General features: G+C 39.9%; 2 protein-coding genes across 5 annotated transcripts in view; one reads left to right on the plus strand and one right to left on the minus strand.

The window, feature by feature from the left end:
• Positions 1-1,015: 1,015 nt before the first annotated feature.
• Positions 1,016-12,685, minus strand: LOC119728187 (tartrate-resistant acid phosphatase type 5-like). The gene is made up of 6 exons (XM_038200313.1): positions 12,506-12,685; positions 10,618-10,814; positions 9,243-9,367; positions 6,923-7,126; positions 4,954-5,101; positions 1,016-3,456 (listed from the first exon to the last, which is right to left on the minus strand). The coding sequence occupies exons 1-6, from the start codon at positions 12,576-12,578 to the stop codon at positions 3,202-3,204; spliced, it is 1,002 nt and encodes a 333-aa protein (XP_038056241.1). The 5' UTR covers positions 12,579-12,685; the 3' UTR covers positions 1,016-3,201.
• Positions 12,686-12,775: 90 nt separating this feature from the next.
• Positions 12,776-21,704, plus strand: part of LOC119728190 (FGGY carbohydrate kinase domain-containing protein-like) — a 43,777-nt gene continuing 34,848 nt past the window's right edge. The window contains exons 1-9 of one of the 4 annotated variants that reach the window (XM_038200317.1): positions 12,776-12,844; positions 14,556-14,755; positions 15,304-15,415; positions 17,644-17,795; positions 18,000-18,088; positions 18,443-18,570; positions 19,700-19,828; positions 20,830-20,939; positions 21,104-21,273. In XM_038200317.1, the coding sequence (XP_038056245.1) occupies positions 14,561-14,755; positions 15,304-15,415; positions 17,644-17,795; positions 18,000-18,088; positions 18,443-18,570; positions 19,700-19,828; positions 20,830-20,939; positions 21,104-21,273 (1,085 nt within the window). In that variant the 5' untranslated portion in view covers positions 12,776-12,844; positions 14,556-14,560. The other 3 variants (XM_038200315.1, XM_038200316.1, XM_038200319.1) reach the window with 3 other exon arrangements.

Consider the following 21,704-nt stretch of genomic DNA (forward strand, 5'->3'; position numbering starts at 1 on the left):
TGCTATCGTCAATTTTCTTACTGAACTCATCCCAAATTATTGTATACCATTTATACAAATATATGAAATATAAATGTATCTAAATTCTTAAAAATCGGACTCTTTTTGCAATGACAGGTCATTATAATATGTACATACTTGACTTTCAACCCAAAAAATAAGAGTTTAGTAGGTTACTGCTCTCAAAAGATTAACAAATGTACAACATACATGTACATGTATATACTGACATCTTAGCCTTGTGAACATTTATTCCAATCTCAACTAAATTAAAGCATATACAGTACGCCAACAACCCTTGCCATAAATTATTATCCTTGCACTAAAGCCTAATATGCCCCACACTTAAGTCAAATAGCCCATTTCATTACTACATAAATATACATACAAAGTTATAAAATTAACATTTAAAATACATATTTTTAAAGAACAAACACACATATATAAGTACGTTCCAGATTTTGTAGTACACGTACATGGAGTGCTGTGGCCTCGTGGTTAAGGGCACTGATTCGTGGTCTGCGGGTAAAGCTGCAGGTTGTGGGTTCGAGTCCTGGCGGGGTCATGGTGCGTGTGCACTTGGGCAAGGCACTTTGTCACTCATTGCTTCTCTCCACCCAGGAGTAAATGGGTACCTGTGAGGGCAGAGATGGTTATTGTGATTGAATTAGCTACCTTGCGCCTAACAGGCTGCATCGAGCTGTATACTCCCCAGGGAGCTGAGATGGTATTTGGAATGTTTCATGTGCCCAATGAGCAGGGGTAATAATGATGTAGCGCCTTGAGCACCAGTCCTGGTGGATACGTGCGCTTTATAAATAGCCAATATTATTATTATATTATTATGTAGTCTCACAGAAAATTGAAGAAATAAGTTGAACTATAAAAAGACTCCATAGCAGTTTTACTGGTGGTGTATATAAATACGCAAGTGAAAAATGAAGGGCAGAACAACCGGACATATATTCTTGTCTAAAATATATAACATTATTTCCTTGTACATGTAGTTGCCTCTTTTTAAAATATTCAGTACATTTCTGATAATTTACATTTAAAAATGGGTATACGGTTTTGAGACACCCTTTACACATTGATTTTGCCTAGAAACTCTCAGATACCATGATATATAAACAACTCCAGCTTCAACTATCAATATTTCCCCTGCTTTGAACATCAAATTTAAACCCTGTCCAGACACCTTTATAAAATATTTAAACCATTTCTGTCTCAAAAACAAATCAGTCAGTATAAAATTATTGCTGTAACATTATTAAGTACATATACTTTTCAAAATGAGAAGCCCGACTTCCTGCTAGTACAGAATAAATAGAGCGATATGGCCACAGCTAGAACTGCTGTCTTTGAGCATTGTGTAGAAATTAAGGTGTGTGGATTTTGTACTTGGTTTCTTCAAGTTTGGATCGTTTTTACTGCTATCGGAGAATTTGTAGGCAGTATGGCTTAATTCTTCTGAAGTGTCTTTTCTAACACTAGCCGTCACAATTTTTCAAAGTACATTGTAATTCAAGAAATTGAGACAAAAATCCCTTATTTTGTGTACACTTCTATAGGCTGTGGCATGCACACCATACACATGCATGTAGGTGACCTACATGCAAATAGTCGGGCACTAGATTTGTCTATATGGCCCTCCCACTTTTTAAAGCCCCCTTCTCTTTCAATTTTTTTTACGAGAATAAACACAGGATAGGTACATGTACATGTACTTGATAAATAATGTACAAACTGGTTTAGCTTTACATTGAAAATGTAAAAATTACAACTTTCCACCTGAAAACTCACAACCAATATCGATACCATTACAAAACCCTAAAGCAAAGAAAGCTTCTATGTATCAATAAACATGAATGGTATTATTATGTACAACAAGTATATGAAAAGGTTTGTTTAAAAGTATACAAACACAGAAACTGGAAGAATTTCTGCTAATACTAACAACTGGCAATCAAGCTCTGTTTCTATTTATAAGTACTGCTGGAGAGTAAAAATATCAAGCCTGTTAGTACAAAAAAGGAAATGGTTTTACAATATTAGCTTTGACTTACATGCATCAAAAGCACACTTGTCAGATATGGTTCGAGTAGTCTAGCTCACACACAATCTTACCCCAAACCAATAAGTTGTTCAAAATCCTAACTAAAATTTCTCATTTTGAACAGTGTGCCCTTCAAAATGATCATAGTATTTCCCTAATTTTAGCAAAACTAATCATCAGATTTCTCTATGTGCCCTGCACAATCCAATAGATTCCAAAAGCAATGCATAAAGCCTGCTGAATCCAGCAGAATCCAATGAAACGATTCTTCATCCAAGACTGGATTATAATTTACCTTCCCTAATCCAGTCAGTTCCAAATCCCTGGCAGACACGGTCAGGCTGCTCGTTTGTAGGGGCCTGCATGGACGGGTGCCATCAATAGGATGAATTCACGCATTCTTGAGAATTTGGGCAGCCAACCCTTGAAAGTCCAATCACGCACAACCTAATCATGACTATAGTACGTGACTGAAATTTCTAAGGTCCAAGTGCCAAAGTTCCCAAGACTGAATTTGATTCAACTTGTGATACCACCCTCTACCGACACTACCTCTGTGGTGGCTTGACCGGATGAACAAAATCGATATCCTGTCTTTAACCAGTTTGCGTAGGATGACGTGTTTTAAGATCTGGCTGTTTTTATACACAGTCACGGAAGACAGGTCAAAACGTCAAGTGTGCCTCGCCTCGCCTCGCCTCCGGTTGACGTCTAAACACGCTAATCACTGATTTGTTTTGTACACACATTAAAGTCCAAGAAGTCTGTGGAGGTGGACCATGTGCTGACCTTGAACTGGGCCGCTATACAAGGCCTATTCTACAACTTACGCTCCGTGACCATATCCCTGAGTGTTGAAAAATATGAGGTTTCGGCAAGAAATATTGTACAAATTCTGTTGAAATGACTCTTGCGATTCAGTATTTGTGGCATTTGGCTGTATATCGGAAGTTGGCTGGTATATTTTGCCTTTTTCGAAAATCGAAATTTACAGCAAAAATAATCCCGTCCCGAAGTGGTTAAGACTAACCAAATCCCAGAAAGACGGATGAGCTACGTAGAACAAATGCCTAATTCTGTTCACAAGATCAATACAACGGCCTGCTATTGGGTTTTGTTGGAATCTGAAGGCCTCAGGATAAGAATTAATGATGTAGCTTGGAGCGCGGTTTGATTTCCCCTGAGTACAAATCCTGACCAGCCAGCCCATCGGCAAAGATCAACCTCATGCTCTGTGGCGTTGCCTCGATGTAGGCGAAGCCCCCCAGGCTGGAATCCTGCGCATAGTAGAACTTGAGGGAGTTGTGGGGCACACTGTCCTTGTGCACTTGTGATGTGTTGACAACATGGCCAGCCCCAATTACAAAGTATTCAACTGTCGAACTGTCTTCACGCAAATGCTGTTGTTGGATGTAAAACCAACAGTGTAAGATTACAAACTTGTTATTACCAATATCAGTAAAACATACAAAATGTACAAATTTATTTCTGGAATCTACGTACAGTTGTACAGTTGTACAATGTACAGTATAGGGAAAACATTCATGTTCTGTATGAACATGGAGCTATAATTGTGTATACTGTCAAAATAAGCTTAATTAAGCAAGCACACTAGGGCCTACCTTGTAAACATACCCTATGTGGAAATGCCTTTGTTTTCGCACAGTTAAGGAAACCAAGAGGAAAAAAAATATATTTTACTCACACTGTGAAAACTCTCTCAACCCAAATTGTTTTCTTTGATTCCCTTGAGTGTTTCTCTTCATTTTGCGACGGAAAAACCTAACCCAAAAATGCCTCAAAACCTGCTTTCCAGAGAGGGGGAAACCTTATGTGGACCTGGCTTTTAATAGTCCACACAAGGTTCACACAACCTGCATTATGTGGACCTGTTTTGTTGTCAGGTCCACATAAAGATGGTACATGAGCATGCAACGTACTGTGCACTTTGCAGTGAGAGCAGCATCAGTCCTATCAACGTACAGTATCCTCAAAACTTTTCCATTACATGGGTTTAAACTTCTAACTTTCTGTCCACTTAGTTGCCACTCAGAAGCTCAGCTGCCCATCAAAATAGCGATTAAACATCCTGCCTAAGTTGAAGAGTTCTGCACATTGTAGGTTGCACAAAAACAAGTAATGGTATTTTAGGCGAGCACTGCAGATCACATTCGAATGTCATGCAGAATGCGACTAGAGAAAGTAATTATAAATTGTAGGGAAGGGGCAGTGTTGGGTGAAGGAGAAATTTGCACAGCAGAGTTTTAAATACAGAGGCGTCCGAATTACATGTACTTGCATGACCACAGCGGGAAATTACACATCTATCAAAGCAGCTGCAGACCCGTTCGTTAATTAGCCAAGTGTAATGTAAATCTAAAAAAATTAAAGCAGCCTGACGTTTGCATCTTAACAAGATGTTCAAGATCTTGTTAAGATCCAAACGTCAGACCGCTTTAATTATTTTAGGTCAATCCAGTCAGAAAGCATTTTCCAATCAGTTTTATTCACATGCAAGTACAATCTAATTGACCTATCGCTGTTTGCGAGTTAGCCACACCCCTTAGACAACCCTATGGAGTTTTTGTCCACTACATTTTGTTTGTCTCAGAGTTGCGCGTTCCGCGTCCATTTGTTTATCATGTAATTGGACAATATTTCACAAGCTGCGTTGACGCGATTCTGACGCGATTCTACCGCGATAGGTCAATTGACCTATGGCCGTTTGCAAGTTAGCCCCTTAGACAACCCTACGGAATTTTGTACGTTAAGTTTTGTTCGTATCAGATTTTGTGCGTACCGCCTCCATTTTGTATGTAATTGGAAAATATTTTACAAGCTGCGTTGACACGATTCTACCGTTATAGGTTAATTCGGGGACATCAGCTAAAACGTACCTGGAGGTTGTGGTCGTGCCCACAGAAGTATGCATTGACCTTGTACTTGATAAGCAGGGGCCTGAGACGGGATACCAGACACTCAGTAGGTCCATGCTCACCTATGGACCATACTGGATAGTGGCCAGCGACAATCACATAGTCCGCACTGTGTGTGGGTGGAGCAGAGCAAAGCAAAATATTATTCTCATATTTGTGTAACAACTAACATGAGCATATACCCAAGTTTAAATTAATGGTATGATTGGGCTGGATTGCCCAGTTGGTAGAGGGACTGGAACGGCAATCCAAAAGTCGCAGGTTCAAGCCCCGCCCCAGTCAATTTCTTTGCTCAACATTAAAATTATTACAATTACCCAAAGTTTCAACTTTTGTACACCGATGTTGTCTTTTTCACAAAATGGTTTCTGCATTGTCGATGACTCCTCCATTTTCAGGAGCTTTTTGTCTCAAGCTTCAGAGATTATCATCTCTGGCTTAAAGGAAAGATACAACATTTGTAAACATTACAAAACGAAATGATCAAATTATCACAAAATACCTTGCTGGATTGTTAGGGATTGACAGTCTAAAGCATCCTGTAAAATCGTGGCTCCTGGTGTGCTGACATTTTCAAGAAAAATGGTATTTTTCCAACGCTGGTCGGCAGACCAGCGTTGGAGAAAACTGGCTTTTTTTCAAAACTGCTCCTATTTTTTCATAATTAGTTATTCCGTGTTTTCTTTGCAATTGATTACACAACTGTGGAGTACCAGCCTGCTAGACTTACTCTCTGATCTTACAATTCCCCAAAGTCTATAAATTCTCTGTTTCATCCTAAGTGGGGTCAGGGAACCAGACTACAAGAACACGAATGGTTTTCTTGGTTTTTCCAACATCTACAAGCCCAAAACGTGAAACCAGTCATTTTAACAATATTTGCTATAACATACTAATCCTCCAAATCCATTTATTTCTGAAAATTGCAGCAAAAGCAAATGTTGTACATTCCCTTTAAAGGTAGAGTAGATCATATCCAAAAAAGTGCCTCACCAAATTATGGTTAAAATGCTTATTGCGTGTACAAATGTACTTGATTTAACATGTTTAAAGATAGAAATGGCACTAAATTCCCTGTGAAATAATTCCAGGCCATTTCTAAACATGCGTCAAGTGACGCATTTTTAGAAATTTCCGTTAGTACATGTATTTGGTTTGTAATTCAGCGAATCCGTGAATGGGTTCGCACAAGTGTTGATGAGATGCACACGCGCGCGCGGTTGCTACTATTTGTCAGTTCAGTGCGTGACATTGCGTAGCTGCAATCGGCTGAATGGGAACGTGTCCCGGACGCTGAATTCGGGCACAGTTGAAAATGTGACTTGGCAACTTTTGAATTGAAATTGAGATCCTAGAAACTTGATCTCTCAGAATTTACAGAGCTAAATCTTCACAGGTTAGTTGATCAGTCTTTAGATTTTGAGCACTTTTGTTACTTCAAACGGACCAAATACTCAAAGTCAAATGATCTACTCTACTTTTAATTCAGTTCATTTACTGCCACACCAAATAGAAATACTCATTTTCATCATCATCTAGGGGTCACAACCGAGATCTCGTTCACAACGCCACGCCAGGTGTCTTTATCCCTCATTATGTATGGAAGGTCTTCGATTTCACATTGGGTGTCTCTGCCAATCACACCAATGTAGTTGAAAGGTCTTCGTCCTCTTTTAGGGCATAGAAGTCTCCAACATAATACATCAGACATGACCTGGTTTACAGCACGGTAGCAGTGGCCAGAAAAGCGAACTCGTCATTGAGCAACAATAGCAGAGATACGTGGAATGTCTCTGTAAATCTGTTCATTCTATTATCATAGGATTAATTTTCCAGAAGCAGAATACAGAACCATATTTAATTGGTCATCAGGGGTCGAAATTAAGCTCAGGATTTGAATAAAACCTCCATAGACTTGCACAAGTCATACCTTTGGGTTGCTTGGAGTTGCTGCTCAATCCAATGCCATTCTTTGTCTGCTGCATTCTTGTCCTGGGGTCCCGCCAGCTCCTCTGGGGTGCTGAACTCGTCTAAGACGCCGCACAGGACCTGGGTGTCTATCATGATGAAAGCAATCGTGGTCTTGGTTCCCGGGATGTTGTAGTTGAAGGTGTAGTACAACGATGGGAAAGTCCTTATGAAGACGATAAAAAAAAAATATCAGTTAAAGTATGCCAGCTAGCACCCGATTTCATGAAACTCATCGTAACTAACAATGCATCGCAGCGCTGCGACGCATCGTATCCCTACGATGCGTCGCAACTGCGACGAGTCCTGCAATCCATTTCACAAAACACGTCGTAAGTGCGACGCATCGTAAGGGTATTTATAGCAGAACTCGGTGACTGTTTTATGTATTTAGTCATTGTACAATAAATAGTTGTCTGATATTCAACAAAGAGTCGTTGGATTTCCGCTCGAAATTTGTTAAAACGTAAAACAAAATGGTGGCCGTGTGATGCAATTTTAAAGGAAATAGCTACATGTACTTTGAAATTTCAACTGCAATATTCCAGGCTAATTCGTAATTATTCAATGAATTTTCTATTTACAACTTTACACACATTGCCTCGGTATTATAATCTTGTTTATGTAATGTTAATGGTATAAAACTGGCTAAGACTCTTCTTATTTTGCGATGACCACTAGTCACTTCGTAACTTGCGACGTGTTCTAAGCCGTTATCAGGGAGCTAATTACGACGCATTCAACTCATCGCATGTTTCGTAAATGGATTATACTATGCGTCGCGAGCTGCTTCAACACGTCGTAACTCAGGTTGCGACGCGTCGCAGCGCTTTGCGAAATCGGGTGCAGGCTCTCACCTCTAGACCAAATTCGAGTTACTGCATTATAGCTGTCTTTAATTCATTGAAATTTGTTAAAATTGACAAATCAGACCATCAGTGAGACAATTAGCTTGCCTATTCAATAATTAATGTCTGATGTACCCTGTGGGGGGATGTTCCACCTGTTGTTACACTGGACACGTTTCTCACTTTTATTGACAGTGTTATACATGTACATACATGTATACATGTATGTATGAGATACAATGTATGTTGATGAGCAGGATTTCTAAAGCAAAGAATATTTTCAAAGCACGGCTGTATTTTCATCTTGCCTTGACAATAGTATTACAAGCTGACTATTCAGGATGTATAAATGCTGTCAAACTGCCGAAGAGAAATAATTATATTTGTACAATTGACTCTTTCAATGCTCACAAAATTTGAAAAGTTTATAACCCTAAAGTGCCCATTCCAACTTCGAGCATTTTTTTAAATTGTTCAAAATTCTGTAAAAAAAAAGTAAATAAGTTTTACTCATTAAATGTGTTGTTGTTGCTCTCTGGTAAGTCCTTGGTATATTGGAAAGTCAATAGTAGTCATGTGCATAGTGATACACCCTGAAACACTGTCCTGCACACAGGGGAATTCCGCACTTTTTGCAGAAAATGCGAGTGTCAGTGCTGCGCCCTCTCCCTAGAACTCGAATGAAACAAATAAATACAGGTCGTACCTGAATGAAAATTATATTATTAGAAAGAGTGAGAGCGCTCCCTTGTGATAACATGCTTATTCTACCTCGTACATGTACGCGGTTTGGCGATTTTAAGTACGAACTTTACCTCGTACATGTACGAGGTTGGCAATTTCGAACTAACAAATACCTCGTACATGTACATGTACATGTACATGTACGACTTTGGCACTGAAAGAGCAACATTTTCAATGGTAAGATGTGACAATTTAAGAAAAGTTCACCCCAAAAAGGGGTATAATTACAAACCTAGTTATTTTCCAAATTTACATGTTTTTCACTTTAGATTTATTTTTAAACTTGAAAGCACTCAGAGAACGCAAACCTCCGCCAAGGCTAAACACATTGTCGGCACACCCAAAAGAAATACTCGCATAAATGGCGAAGAATCCTTAAACAAAATCCTGGATCCAGACCCAGATCCGGATCACTTTCAAAATCTAATCGACTTGTACTTGTACCAAGGACCACCCCTAACAGAGTTTTCATGCAAATTCGTCCATACCCTTTTGAGTTATCTTGTTAACAGACCAACCAACCAACCAACCAACCAACAAACGCCGATGAACACATCAACTGTAACTGTACCATTTATGCATTTGTCCAAACAATATTTTTTGGCTGTTAACTTATGACAACTCCAACTTGATTAGAGTTGGGTCAATTTTTTCCAAGCAAGTTTTTGTTCAAGATTCATACATGCATACCATCTGTCTGATAGCTTTGTGTATTCCACCTCTGCTGTGACATTGCCTCTCCAATCATGGTTCCCGGCGACAACATACCATGGTGTCTGCAAAGACTTGGCTGTAAACACATCCTCAAAAGTCTCCTGGAATGGAAATGCAAATGATTACTAAAATTTAGCTGATGAGGTATAAATAAAGAAGAAGGCCCTTCATCTTTCCGCAAGATGGCAGATGGAATCTTTGATTCTTCAGTGAAAACTGCAACTTTCGCGAACATCATCAACGTGAAAATGTTTTGTTTTCCCATGTACCCCGGTTTTCATTTTGAATATTCCCCACTAACGACATTCAAAACCTTTCCTTTTCATTGTCTGAGAAGTTAATAAGCAATCTGTAAAGTTGGTCACGGGTACCCGATCCCATAATTTGGAACCGGTTCCTGACATCAATGGTCGGGTTCTGATACACAGTCCTAGTCTGCTTTAATACTGTGGCGCAATAGCAGTTTGGTGGTAGCCAGGGGCTATCGTAGCTATAAAGTAGACAATGACCTAGACGTCAGCCAGGGCTGATGCGCGTAATGCGCTGCGGCGCCAGTCTATTTGCCACATGTGTATATAAGTGTGAGCGCGCGCTCAGTGTGGCAGTTCCTCAGTTCATGAGTTCCTGAGCAGTTCCAGTCCCGTACCAGAGTAGTGAGACACGGTGACAAGTAGTGCGTCACAGTTGCTGAGCGTGTTTATTCAGTCCCTCGCCCGTGCAGATTAGTGGTAGTAGGCAGCTGTGTCCGTAAGTGAGGCTCTTACTGGGATAAGTTTAGCGGGGGCTAGTCAAGTCAGTTAAGGGAGGAACTCCGTCCACGGGAATAAGTAGCAAGGCCGTAGTGGTGAGTGGACGTTAACCTAGTGGGGAAGATTTACAACCTGTTCAGGAAACCTGTTTAGGAAACCCGCACCTGTTCAGGGGAGACACCTGGGAAGGTGACCAACACCTGTCAAGGTCTAGAGATGATTTGCAGTCTGTCTGAGTAGATTATCATAAAGGAATGTCAACCTAAAGAGAAGAGTCCCGTGTTTGATTTAGAGGTGCCCCGTTTTCCTTCCCCTGCCGTTCCCGTGTGTGCTGGCGCAAGAGCTACTGGCGTAAGACCCGCTCGCGAATAAAGTTGTTCCCCTGCTGCGCCTGGCGGTAGACTGCCCCAAAACAGGCCTGCTCCCTTGGCCTTCTCAGAATTGACCGCTCGCTGACGTCGGCCGAGGACGACTCGGGGTTGCTGTCGGCACGACCGCCACAATACCTGAAATAGTCCCTCTGGTTCTTTTTTAGAACCACACATACTCACAAAAGAGATTTATTCACATGGTGCTACAGCAAACTTATCTTGTCTTAGTACCTTAAATCTCTTGTCGTGGGCGTCAGTTCGTATGCCAAATGTGTAGAAGTTATCCCCTAGAGCCATGACGAAGGTGGAGTTGATCTTTTTGGCTATATCACCCATCTGATTGGCACAAGCCACCTCGTCTGTGGTGGCGTACGGTGACGATGACTGGCCACCCCAATCACCAAGAGCAAGGAAGGACAACGTGCCATCTAAAAGGGGAACAAAAACAGGGGCGTGTTTTGGCAGTGATGACTTAAACTGGTTTGGTTGTTTTTTTCATTGGTTGAATATTTTAGCGACTTTGTTGTGTAAATACTGTAAACACAACTGACTAACTGCATTATTTACCCAAGTCTCGAAAACACTCAACCAATGAAAAAATAAAATGCACCACATTTTATCAATTCATTAAGTTTAATTACAGTTCTCAAGAGAACAATAAATTAAAACATTCTTTTAAAGCAATCTATTAAAGCTAAATAAAAATAACTAAACTCACTCGCCAACAACAACAAAAGAACAGTTTTTGGAAACTGGGAATTCCATACTGGGCCACCACTCAGACCTCCTGCACGAAGTCTATGGGACATGACCGGAAAAGTTTAAGTATTATCAAAGAATTTTTGCACTCCTTAGATACTGTTTCTTTACTTCTGGAATCAGAAGGCTGCTCGAGCGTAGTGTTTCTTCATCAGATTTACAACTTTTGGTACTTTTCAGGTCATATTAAGGAATATGAGGTAAAGATTCCCATATCTGGCCATCACTTGTCACCCTGTGCACAAACCCTATGAGACTGGTCTGAGTGTTTTCTCAGTAAATACTTCAATATATCTTCCCTTCAAATTTTGACTTTTTAGGACATATCACTTTCTGATGGCTGATAGGTCACTGAAGGGAAAAAATTAGTGATGGCCAGATAGGGTTTTTTTCCCCCTTTCTTTCATGTTAATGTTTAAATTATTTTTTCCATAGATGTACAATGCACATGCATACATTATGCTTATACCCAACAAGGCCTCTCTGTTTATTTGCCTTTTTAAATCAGTGATTCAGTTGGGAACTGAAACTCTGACTCCTTAGTATTAAGTCATATATACTGACAGTTCTACCATCTAGTTTCCTGGACACAAAAAATAAAAGTATTTCCTACTTTTGTGGAAAAAAAACCTAACGGAAAAGAATCACATGTGAGAGATTGCTTTTACTTTTGGACTGAAATAAATGGAGTTCTAGCACCCAAGTTACTGGGTCTAGTCTTTTGTTGTACCGACCACGGAAACAATTTAAAAAAAGGAGTTCTTCTTCTATTCCTGGACACAAACAAATAAAAGTATGTCCTACTTCTGTGGAAAAAAAACCTAACTGAAAAGAATCACGTGACAGATTGCTTTTACTTTTGGACTGAAATAAATGGAGTTCTAGCCCCCAAGTTACTGGGTCTAGTCTTTTGTTGTACCGACCACGGAAACAATTTAAAAAAAGGAGTTCTTCTTCTATTGCTAAGTTCTAGCGCCACAGACTACAGTTAATTACTACATAGTAGGCCTACATCACTACATGTACATGTAGGTCTAACATAACAAACCCAAACATGCCAAACAGAACAAGGATTAAGTATGAATAAAATTTAACATAATTATTACCAGCAAAACAGCATGAATTAAATCAACCTAGTACTATTAGTAAAACAATTACACGCCCCTGCTTGAAAATATGCAGACAAAATTGCAAACAATCATGACAATGATTAAATTGTTCTCGGCTTAACCAAGGAGCTAGTTTAACCATGGCCCATGGATTTATTCCTCCATGGTTTAACACCGTGATGAGGCCTGCGGCAATGCATCGGCCATGTCATCCGCTGTCATGGCTGTGCGCGGCTCCAGCATTAACTTACCGTTTGATGGTGGCGAGTAAACTCCACACACCAGCTTAATACAAACTAACAAGATAACTGCTATATTCATCATGCTTACTCAACAATGTTGGCAATTTGAAAACAAAAAGCTATCCTTGTTATATATTATCTAGTTAATAAAGTGAAACAACTGGGTCGACCCGCGCGGCCGGCGTGCGAACGCTGGAAACAATGTCACGTGATTCTCATGTGATTGATGATTGATGTCACAAAAATAACTGGGACTTGTACCCAAACTCTTCCCAATTATACAAGAAGGCATATGTATAATGTAGCCAGACTGTATAGCGTGGTGTCCAGCGATAGTGCAAGTACATTGTAGGTCGAGTCGGTGGCCGTGGAGTCTCCACGTTAGCAGTAATGTTTTTGCTATTATTATAATGCATAGTTTGAGAACAAATATAAAATGCAGAACCTCTTGTACTATTGCTAGAATGAGAATGCACCTTTTTTTTTCGTTAGCTAACGTGCCTACTAACTCTAGAAGAAGTCGTACGTAGTCGAGTCTAGCCTTGGTCAAGGCGTTCGTCATTCATTATTCATCCCATGTTCATCCGTACGCTCGCGATCGCGTGCGTGCGATAAACGATCGGCGGCATATACTTCTAGAATTAGAAGGCTTCTCTCCGTCAGCTGACGGACAGAAGCCTTCTAATTCTAGAAGTAGGCGGCATATATCCTCGCTAATAATGCATGAAGGGCATTAAAAATACAGCGCGAACAGCGACCTCATGCATATGCAGCCACTATTTTTATGCAAATCAGTTTGATCCGATCGAACGCCTTGGTCCAAAAACAGAAAGATTCCCTTATCTGGCCATCACTAACATGACTAATTTTTCCCTTCAGTGACCTATCAGCCATCAGAAAGTGATAATGTCCTAAAAAGTCAAAAGTAGGAAGGAAAATATTAAAGTATTTACTGAGAAAACACTGAGCAATTTCTGACCAGTCTCATATCAGGTAAAAATATGAACTAAATGTTTTAGATTTTTTCTGCTAAAGTAATACCCTGGACATCAGTCGTAACGCGACGAAGACTTTGCTAACTCATAGTCTTACAATGTATCACAATAGAGCAAGGAAACGTTTTCATAATCTTTAAGTTTGGTCGGTTCCTTGCTCTTCGGTTTTGCCAACATGTTTCACGACTTGATTTGGATTTGTCTCATTCTGAAAGTCAACTCGTGGTAATTTACATGTATGTAAACATAATCATTGCCAAATTTGGACACGGATCTATTTAATAGAATAGACTAGTCTTTGGGAGTATTAAAGGGAATGTACATCATTTGCTTTTGCTGCAATTTTCAGAAATAAATGGATTTGGAGGATTAGTATGGCATAAAATATGGTATATAAAATATTGTTAAACTGACTTGTTTCATGTTTTGGGCTTGTAGATGCTGGAAAAAACCAAGAAAACCTATCATGTTCTTGTAGTCTGGTTCCCTGACCCCACTTAAGATGAAACGAAGCAATTAATACACTTTGGGGAATTGTAAGGCCAGAGAATCAGTCTAGCAGGCTGGTACCCCTTCACATGTGTGTGATCAATTGCAAAGAAAATCAGAATAACTAAATATGAAAAATTAAGAACAGTTTTAAAAAAAAGCCAGTTTTCTCCAACACTGGTCGGCCGACCAGCGTTCAAAAAATATAGTTTTTCTTGAAAATGTCAGCCCACCAGGAGCCACAATTTTAAAGGATGCTTTAGACTGTCAGTCCCTAACAATTCAGTAAGATATTTCGTGATAATTTGACCATTTCGTTTTTTGATGTTTGCCAATGTTGTATTTTCCCTTTAAAGTAAAAATGTCACCAATACTTCAAAATGAAACCCTTAGCTTGTATAATTAGTCCGTGAAGTAGGCCACATTGAGGATCACAAGAGTTCAAGATTTCAATCAGTTCTAAACATTTGAGATTTTGTATGCAATGAACAAAAAATCATTATTTCTTTTGAGATTTATCATTTAAAAGTCTGGCAGGCTTTTCATTTCTTTGGTTTGTTTCCTTCCCCCTCCAGATAAAATGGATGCTACCAGCCAGCCGGGCCTTTTCATTGGTGTCGACGTAGGCACAGGGAGCGTGCGAGCTGCGGTTGTCGATGACAGCGGTGCTATCCTAGCAACGACGAGCCGGCCAATCAGAACCTGGCAGTCTGGAGGGGATATCTACGAGCAGTCGTCAGACAACATCTGGGAAGAATGTTGCCTGGCTGTCAAAGTAAGGCAGTGGGGACTACTACGCAAGCCTAAGCGCACAAAATTATATTCAACTGATTTAGAATGGCTATTTACTGGAAATATTTGCAAAACTCTGGTCTACAATATACATGATATAGGAAGATCTTACAGTTATCCTATACATTGCCCAGCTCTGCTGTTTGCCAGCCTAAAATTGTTTACAGAAGACTTGTGTTTACAAGGCATAGAATGTTTCAGTGCTGCAATCGCATAATGGTAATCATTTGCAGAGTTTCATAGTTAGCCTAGCAATGGGTCCAATGTTCTCCAGCTGTTTTAAGTTAAAACAAACAGGTTGGCGTAAGAAGCATTTTTAGTTTTGAGCCATAGGCCTATGTCTTCAATTGAATTCAGATATTTCTGCTACCTTCTATCTGGATTTGTAAAAAAACAATTGTCAATGCTTAACACATAAGCCCCTTTACATATTGTATTACATTGTACAATGAATCCGTAAAACCACATGTTTGTGGAAACTTAAATAGTTGTATATTTTGTCATACACGTAATTGTTCTCATTGTGTACAGGAAGCTATGCAAGGACAAGACAGTGAGAAGGTTAGAGGCATCGGCTTTGATGCCACCTGTTCGCTTGTTGCCATGGATACCAACTTTCAACCAATCACAGTCAGCTCCAGTGGTAAGAAGTTCAATATCGGGATAAGTTGCAGATATTTATTCACAACAGGCCCATTGTACTGATCATGATCAGTTGCAGGATTATAGGCACGACTTCCCAAGAATGTTCCCACATTGGCGTTATAATTAAATTTGTAGCAGTGCTCAGAAAATTGCAAAAATGTCTGCAACCTATACTGGATGTTTTAATGAGATAATAGGTGTGTGCAAGTGTGCACAGTTGAACGTAAGTTTGCGCCTGTGTGATGTGTCGTGCGCACATGCTTGTTCCTTTGACTTCACTTTTGTCCTTTGACTTACTTCCACAATGGGGGTGACATGTGCATGGGCGTGGCACTACCTCAGTTTTATCACTGCCCTCCACATTAGTGAATTTCAGGGCTTAAATTCCATGTTGATAAATCTGCTATGGTACATGTTGTACAGAGCTAGTTGGAAAGTTTTGGTAACTAGACCAGAATTAATTTTATATGAACAAAATACAAAAACATTTGAAAAGATTAAACTTTAATTGAGATGAACCAGAACGTTTTTACATTGCTAGTAATGATGCATGTAAACAGGAATTTATAAATACCTAAGACAGTTTACCAATTCGTATTGGTCAAGAGCCCTAAATGGTTGACAAAGACATGGCTGGCTGGTCTTAAACACTTTTCCAGTGTCACATGAAATTTGGACTCCTATGAAATTCTGTGCCAGCACCGTTTCATTGGTTGAACCTTTACAATCCTCATGTAGACATGTGCAATACTACCAGTGAGTCATAAACTTAAATTCACACTACTCCGGTACATCTGCATTCTGCGCAACATTACGTAGTGCGTGCGGCGCGCGCGCCAATCTGCATATAAGGAGTTGTCTATCAGAGGGTCTAACCATTGTATAGCTAGAGGGGTGTTTTGTTGGACAAAATGTTTGGAAAGTTATAATTTTGGCCTTTTTTTTTTACTCTTGTGGACCAAAAAGTGTTTTGGTTTTTTTACTGTAAAGGTTTTTATGACTGTGAATAAATATGTGCTTGGTCGGTATTAAACACTCTGTTTAAGACTGGTTGGAGACTGGATGTTGATAATTACCCTCACCTTCTGGTCGGGTAAAATCAACATCCAGACTCCAACCGGTCTTAAAGAGAGTGTTTAATACCTACCAATCACACATTTATTCCCTTAATAGAAAGTACTCTACAGGGTGAGTCAAAAAGAAGTTGACCGGGATTGGTGATGTTTTTCAAAACAAACAAATGACACTCAAAACCCCAGTGAAGCACATATTTAACAAGCATTCGTTTTTGCTTATCTGAAACAAATTGATCATTCCTAAGAGAAGTTATGCCTGTTTTACTGAAAGCACTCATGTTTGTAGCTGTCCATGGAATGTTAATGTACACAGCTAAAATGCTTACTTTACATTTGCTTGTTCAAGTATTCCGTGGACAGCTTGCAAAATGAGTACCTTTATTCAAATAGACATAACTCCTATTAGGAATGATCAATTTGTTTCATTCTTTTTTTTCTAATAAGCAGGAGAGAGTGCTTGTTAAATACATGCTTTACTGAACTTTTGAGTGTCATTTGTTTGTTTTGAAAAACATCACCAATCCCGGTCAACTTCTTTTTGACTCACCCTGTTAAGATGAACTTGAGTTCATAAACATAAATATTTGACTAGGCCAAATGGACATTTAGAGAAAGTTTAAAGAGAAGTGTTCTCAGTGGTGAAAATGAGACTCCACTGGGCACAGGCTGTAGTGGAGCAAATGCAAATTGATTTTCAGATTTATCTCTGTAATCTTTGAAAGAAATAGTATGAAATTCATGGAATAAAAGTGTTTTTAAGGAAAAACCAATCCCATCTTTCTTTTTCATGACTACCAAAACAGTCGAAAAAAGCCTTTTCTAAGTATTTAACTTTTTTTACATTTCCATAAATGCGAACTTTAAACAGCCATAACTTGTCAACGGAATGTCTGATTGAAGTACAACAAACGGTATTGTAAGGAGAATTTTATTCTCTTTTCTAATACCTGCAAACCCTAATTTCGATCTCTGCCCAGTTCTGTCTCATTTTGCAAGAATGCCTCTATACACTGCACTGGCACCTAGTGCACAGCTGCAATGGCATGTACAAGGCTGCTAAACTCTCTCTTTGTCATATTGAGGGTTACCTGAGCATTGAATTCTTTGGGCCTATCTTGTCGAGTTCTTCATTTCGTTTTTACATCTGCAGGTGACAACAACAGGAACATTATCTTATGGATGGACCATAGGGCGCATGAACAAGCCAACTTGATCAACTCAACCAATCATGACGTCTTGCAGTATGTCGGGGGGACTGTCTCACTTGAAATGGAGCCGCCCAAGCTTCTCTGGCTGAAACAGGTATGAGCCCTAACCCTGCCACGCACAGTGCAATGGGTGTGGGACCTTTGTTGCATTGAGCTGTCAACAGTGCATAAACAGCCAATTTTGAGACAATGAATGCTATATAGTATAGTGGTGATGCCTAAAGAGGGACATGTTAGTAGTCGCGCAACCTTAACGATATTTCTTGAGAGTAAATTGGCAAATGTTCACTCTCTGCAGAATCTGAAAGCTGAATGCTGGGACAAGGCCGGCCATTTTTTTGACCTGCCTGACTTCTTGACATGGAAGGCTACAGGAGCTCTATCAAGGTGACTGACTATAGACACTCAAAATGTTATCAATACCATTGCTTCCTGCCACTGACAGTGTTCTAATGAGAAATGCACTTTTCCTTGCTGCACTTTTATGTGCTTTCTATTCATAATCTTAAATGGAAAATTAAATAACATACACTCTGAACCATAGGAAGTCTGCAGTTTCCGACTGATAATCAAGAGTCACATGAAACTTTTTGGACCAATCAAGTTTTTTTTTAATTAGCACACTGAGCATTGTATACTTGTTGGATCAGTCCCCCAATTCCTGATTACCTATTTCACGGTGGTAATCAGCAATTTTGATGTATTCAAATTAAAAGCGAACCATTAATCATATGTTTTTAGGTCTCTGTGCTCTGTTGTGTGTAAGTGGACGTACCAAGCAGATCGGACGGGACGAAAGGAATGGAGCGACTCATTCTGGGAACAAATTGGCCTTGGGGAACTCAAAGAGAATAATTACGCTAAAATAGGTAATGCCTGCTTCCTTAGATAAGCCTCACAGAATATTTAGAGAGAATAATAGTTAAAAAGTTGGCACTTTCGACCTGTTGCATTGGTTTTATAAACCCATTGAAGTTTGATTGATTATTGAGCGTATTTGATACAGCAAAGATTACTTAAAATGGGTGTGTAAAAAATTGCAACGTAAAGGCTGGTAAAAAACTCGGCGCGAAAGCGAACGGGAATGTGAATTTGCAAAAGTTGAACACATTTCAACTCAGGGGAATTTCACAGCGAATGCTTCATGACGTGAAATTCGCATCGCATTCGCATTTGCATAAAGTTTGAACTGGCCTTAATTGTCGAAATTTATTGAAATGGGTATATTTCTAAACAAATTTAAACAAAATGTAAAATTTAAGAGTAGCTAGTCGTAAACTGGATGTATTTGTGATGTTTTTGATGAGTGCTTTGTTTGATTATTTATTCATAAATACCTCAGACAGTTTAGCCATTCCTATTGGTCGAGAGCCCGTCACGTGGCCGGTCTTAAACGGATGATAAAGACATGGCTAGCTGGTCTTAAACACTTTTCCAGTGTCACATAAAATGTGGACTCCTAAAAATCCAGTGCCTCTTACCGTTTCATTGGTTGAACGTTCACAATCCTCACGCAGGCATGCGCAACACTACCAGTGAGTCCGAATTTTATAGTTCTAAATTCAAAACGCAACGCCCCAGGTGCGTTCTGCGCGACATCGCGCAGAACGTGCTATGTGCGCGTCAATCTCCATAAAAGGGTTGTTTACATCTTACTCGCCAGCTGAACACTCCATTATTTTGCTAGAGGGATGTTTCAAAAAGCTGAAGTGAACTTGTTGATCAAAATCGGGATTTTTTGAACGAATTACTTGATTTTTTTTTACCAAAAAGGTATTTATGAATGGGAATAAATATGTGCTCGGTCGGTATTAATCACTCTGTTTAAGACTGCTTAGAGTCTGGGTGCTGATAATTACCCTCGCCTCCGGCTCGGGTAATTATCAGCACCCAGACTCTAAGCAGTCTTAAACAGAGTGATTAAAACCTCTCGAGCACACATTTATTCCCTTATTATAGTTTTTTTTATTTAAAGAGGTGTTCTGGTTTTCTTGACAGGGAGTACAGTTCTGTCGCCAGGGGAACCCGTTGGTTCTGGACTGACCAATCAGGCAGCTTCAGAGCTGGGTCTCAAGCCCGGCACGCCGGTGGGTGCTTCCATTATTGACGCCCATGCAGGGGGGCTGGGTGAGTCGACAAAATCTTCACATTTAGAGAAAAAGACACAAACAGCATGTACATGTACCTGGCTCAAGCTTCTTGAAAATGTCCTGAGTTGTTTCGTGCCATTAAGCCCAACCCTGCTACAGTAAAAAATAGTAACAACAGTATGTCCTCTTTTTGAGTCAACACTTTTTGCTCAGGGCACTACGTCATTATTACCCCCATTCTAGGGCTGTCCAATTAAGAATAATTTAGTATTCGATTATTCAGAACTGCATTTGACTGAAAATTCCGAATTTTCGAAACGCACTGATCAAGTTGACACGCGCCCGGAGTCAAAAGTTCCACAAAAAGCACGCCGCATAAAATTTGCGTGCGGCGATTGATGTTATGGGCCACTGTAGTGTTTTGCTGTAAGTCTTTTATTACTGTCAAGGGCTTTAACTTGCTGAAAGTCACTGTCAACAAAAAGTGGCATCTGTCAATAATACAGCACGCGCTGCAACTTTACAAGTAAAATAACATCACACAGTAGTGAACGTGCCTACTTTTTTTTCTTTCTTTCGAATATTTGAATTGGTAATAAGCTATTCAAATATAGGGTTTGTGATCAAATATTTGAATATTCGGTATGTTCGGGACAGAATGGCCCTGAAAGATTCCAAAAACAATCTCAGCTCCCTTGGGAGTATGCAGCTCGATATTGCCAAATTTTGAGGCAAAGCAGCGAAAATCAATCACAGCAACCATCTCTGCCCTCACAGGTACCCATTTACTTCTGGTTAGGGGGAAACAATTAGTGACAAAGTTTGTCACCCAAGGACACGATCAAGTAGCAAGAATTTCTCATTGGATTATATTGTCTTTGCAGTGAACAATACATTTTTGTTCTATCTGTTTGATCTTGTTGTTTTCAGCAGGCTTTTGCACTTAAATAGCTTTGGCATGTTTCGATAATGTTGCAGTCAGCGGTTTCCTTATAAAATTCTTTGAACAGTCTTTGTGGCGCTTTGTTTCGGTTAAAGGTGTGGTGGGGGCTGACATTTCTTCGCACAGTCTGGTGAAAGCCGGCAAGGAAGATGCAATCACCACACGGCTAGCTCTTATTTGTGGAACGTCCTCATGTCATATGGCGGTATGTAGAAAGCGTTGCCAAAATCTCAGAAAGTCAAGTTTTAGCTATTATGTTCTTTAGTGTAGTGGAGCAGTATACAAATATTGAATGCTTCGAGTGGTGTGGTAAAACTAGCCTCCCGAGGTGATCCATGGAGCATTCTGTTTTCCTGTTTGTTTCAACAGATTAGTACCCAGCCAACCTTTGTGCCTGGTGTATGGGGACCGTACTTCAGTGCCATGGTACCAGGCTATTGGCTGAATGAAGGTGGCCAGAGTGCTTCTGGTAAGCTCATAGATCACGTGTTGGAGACTCACCCGGCATACCGAATGGCTCAAGATGAAGCGGACAAGGGGTGAGTAGTGCATCGGGAAGCTGACACCTGTAGAGTCATGAAGAACCAAATTCTTCCTACCTTTGACATTTGAGAAACTGTTAGGAGCAACTTCACGTCCAAATCTTTGAAAGTGATGCAGGCCCCGCATCCAATTGTGTGTTGCAACGCCCCTTAAAAATCTCGCTAAGTGCAACTTTTAGTTTTGGGGTTTCAGGAGCTTCAGCGCTTGCGCTCTTCTTACTTTTTCGCACATTATTCCCAAGTGAGGCATCACATTGAACCGTAAAGTTTCCGTGACAAAACGTATATTTCACTGAGATTTTTTGTTCACCGAAAAATGACCAAACACAGATAATTATACAAACTACTTGATTTCTTTTCGTGCCAGGTGTATACTTCACAACTCCACGTGCAAACCAGTTAGTGGAATAGTGCACACAATCTGTGAA

The sequence above is a fragment of the Patiria miniata genome, unplaced genomic scaffold (genome assembly GCF_015706575.1).
Source record: "Patiria miniata isolate m_02_andy unplaced genomic scaffold, ASM1570657v1 HiC_scaffold_20, whole genome shotgun sequence".
Classification (NCBI taxonomy): Eukaryota; Metazoa; Echinodermata; class Asteroidea; order Valvatida; family Asterinidae; genus Patiria; species Patiria miniata.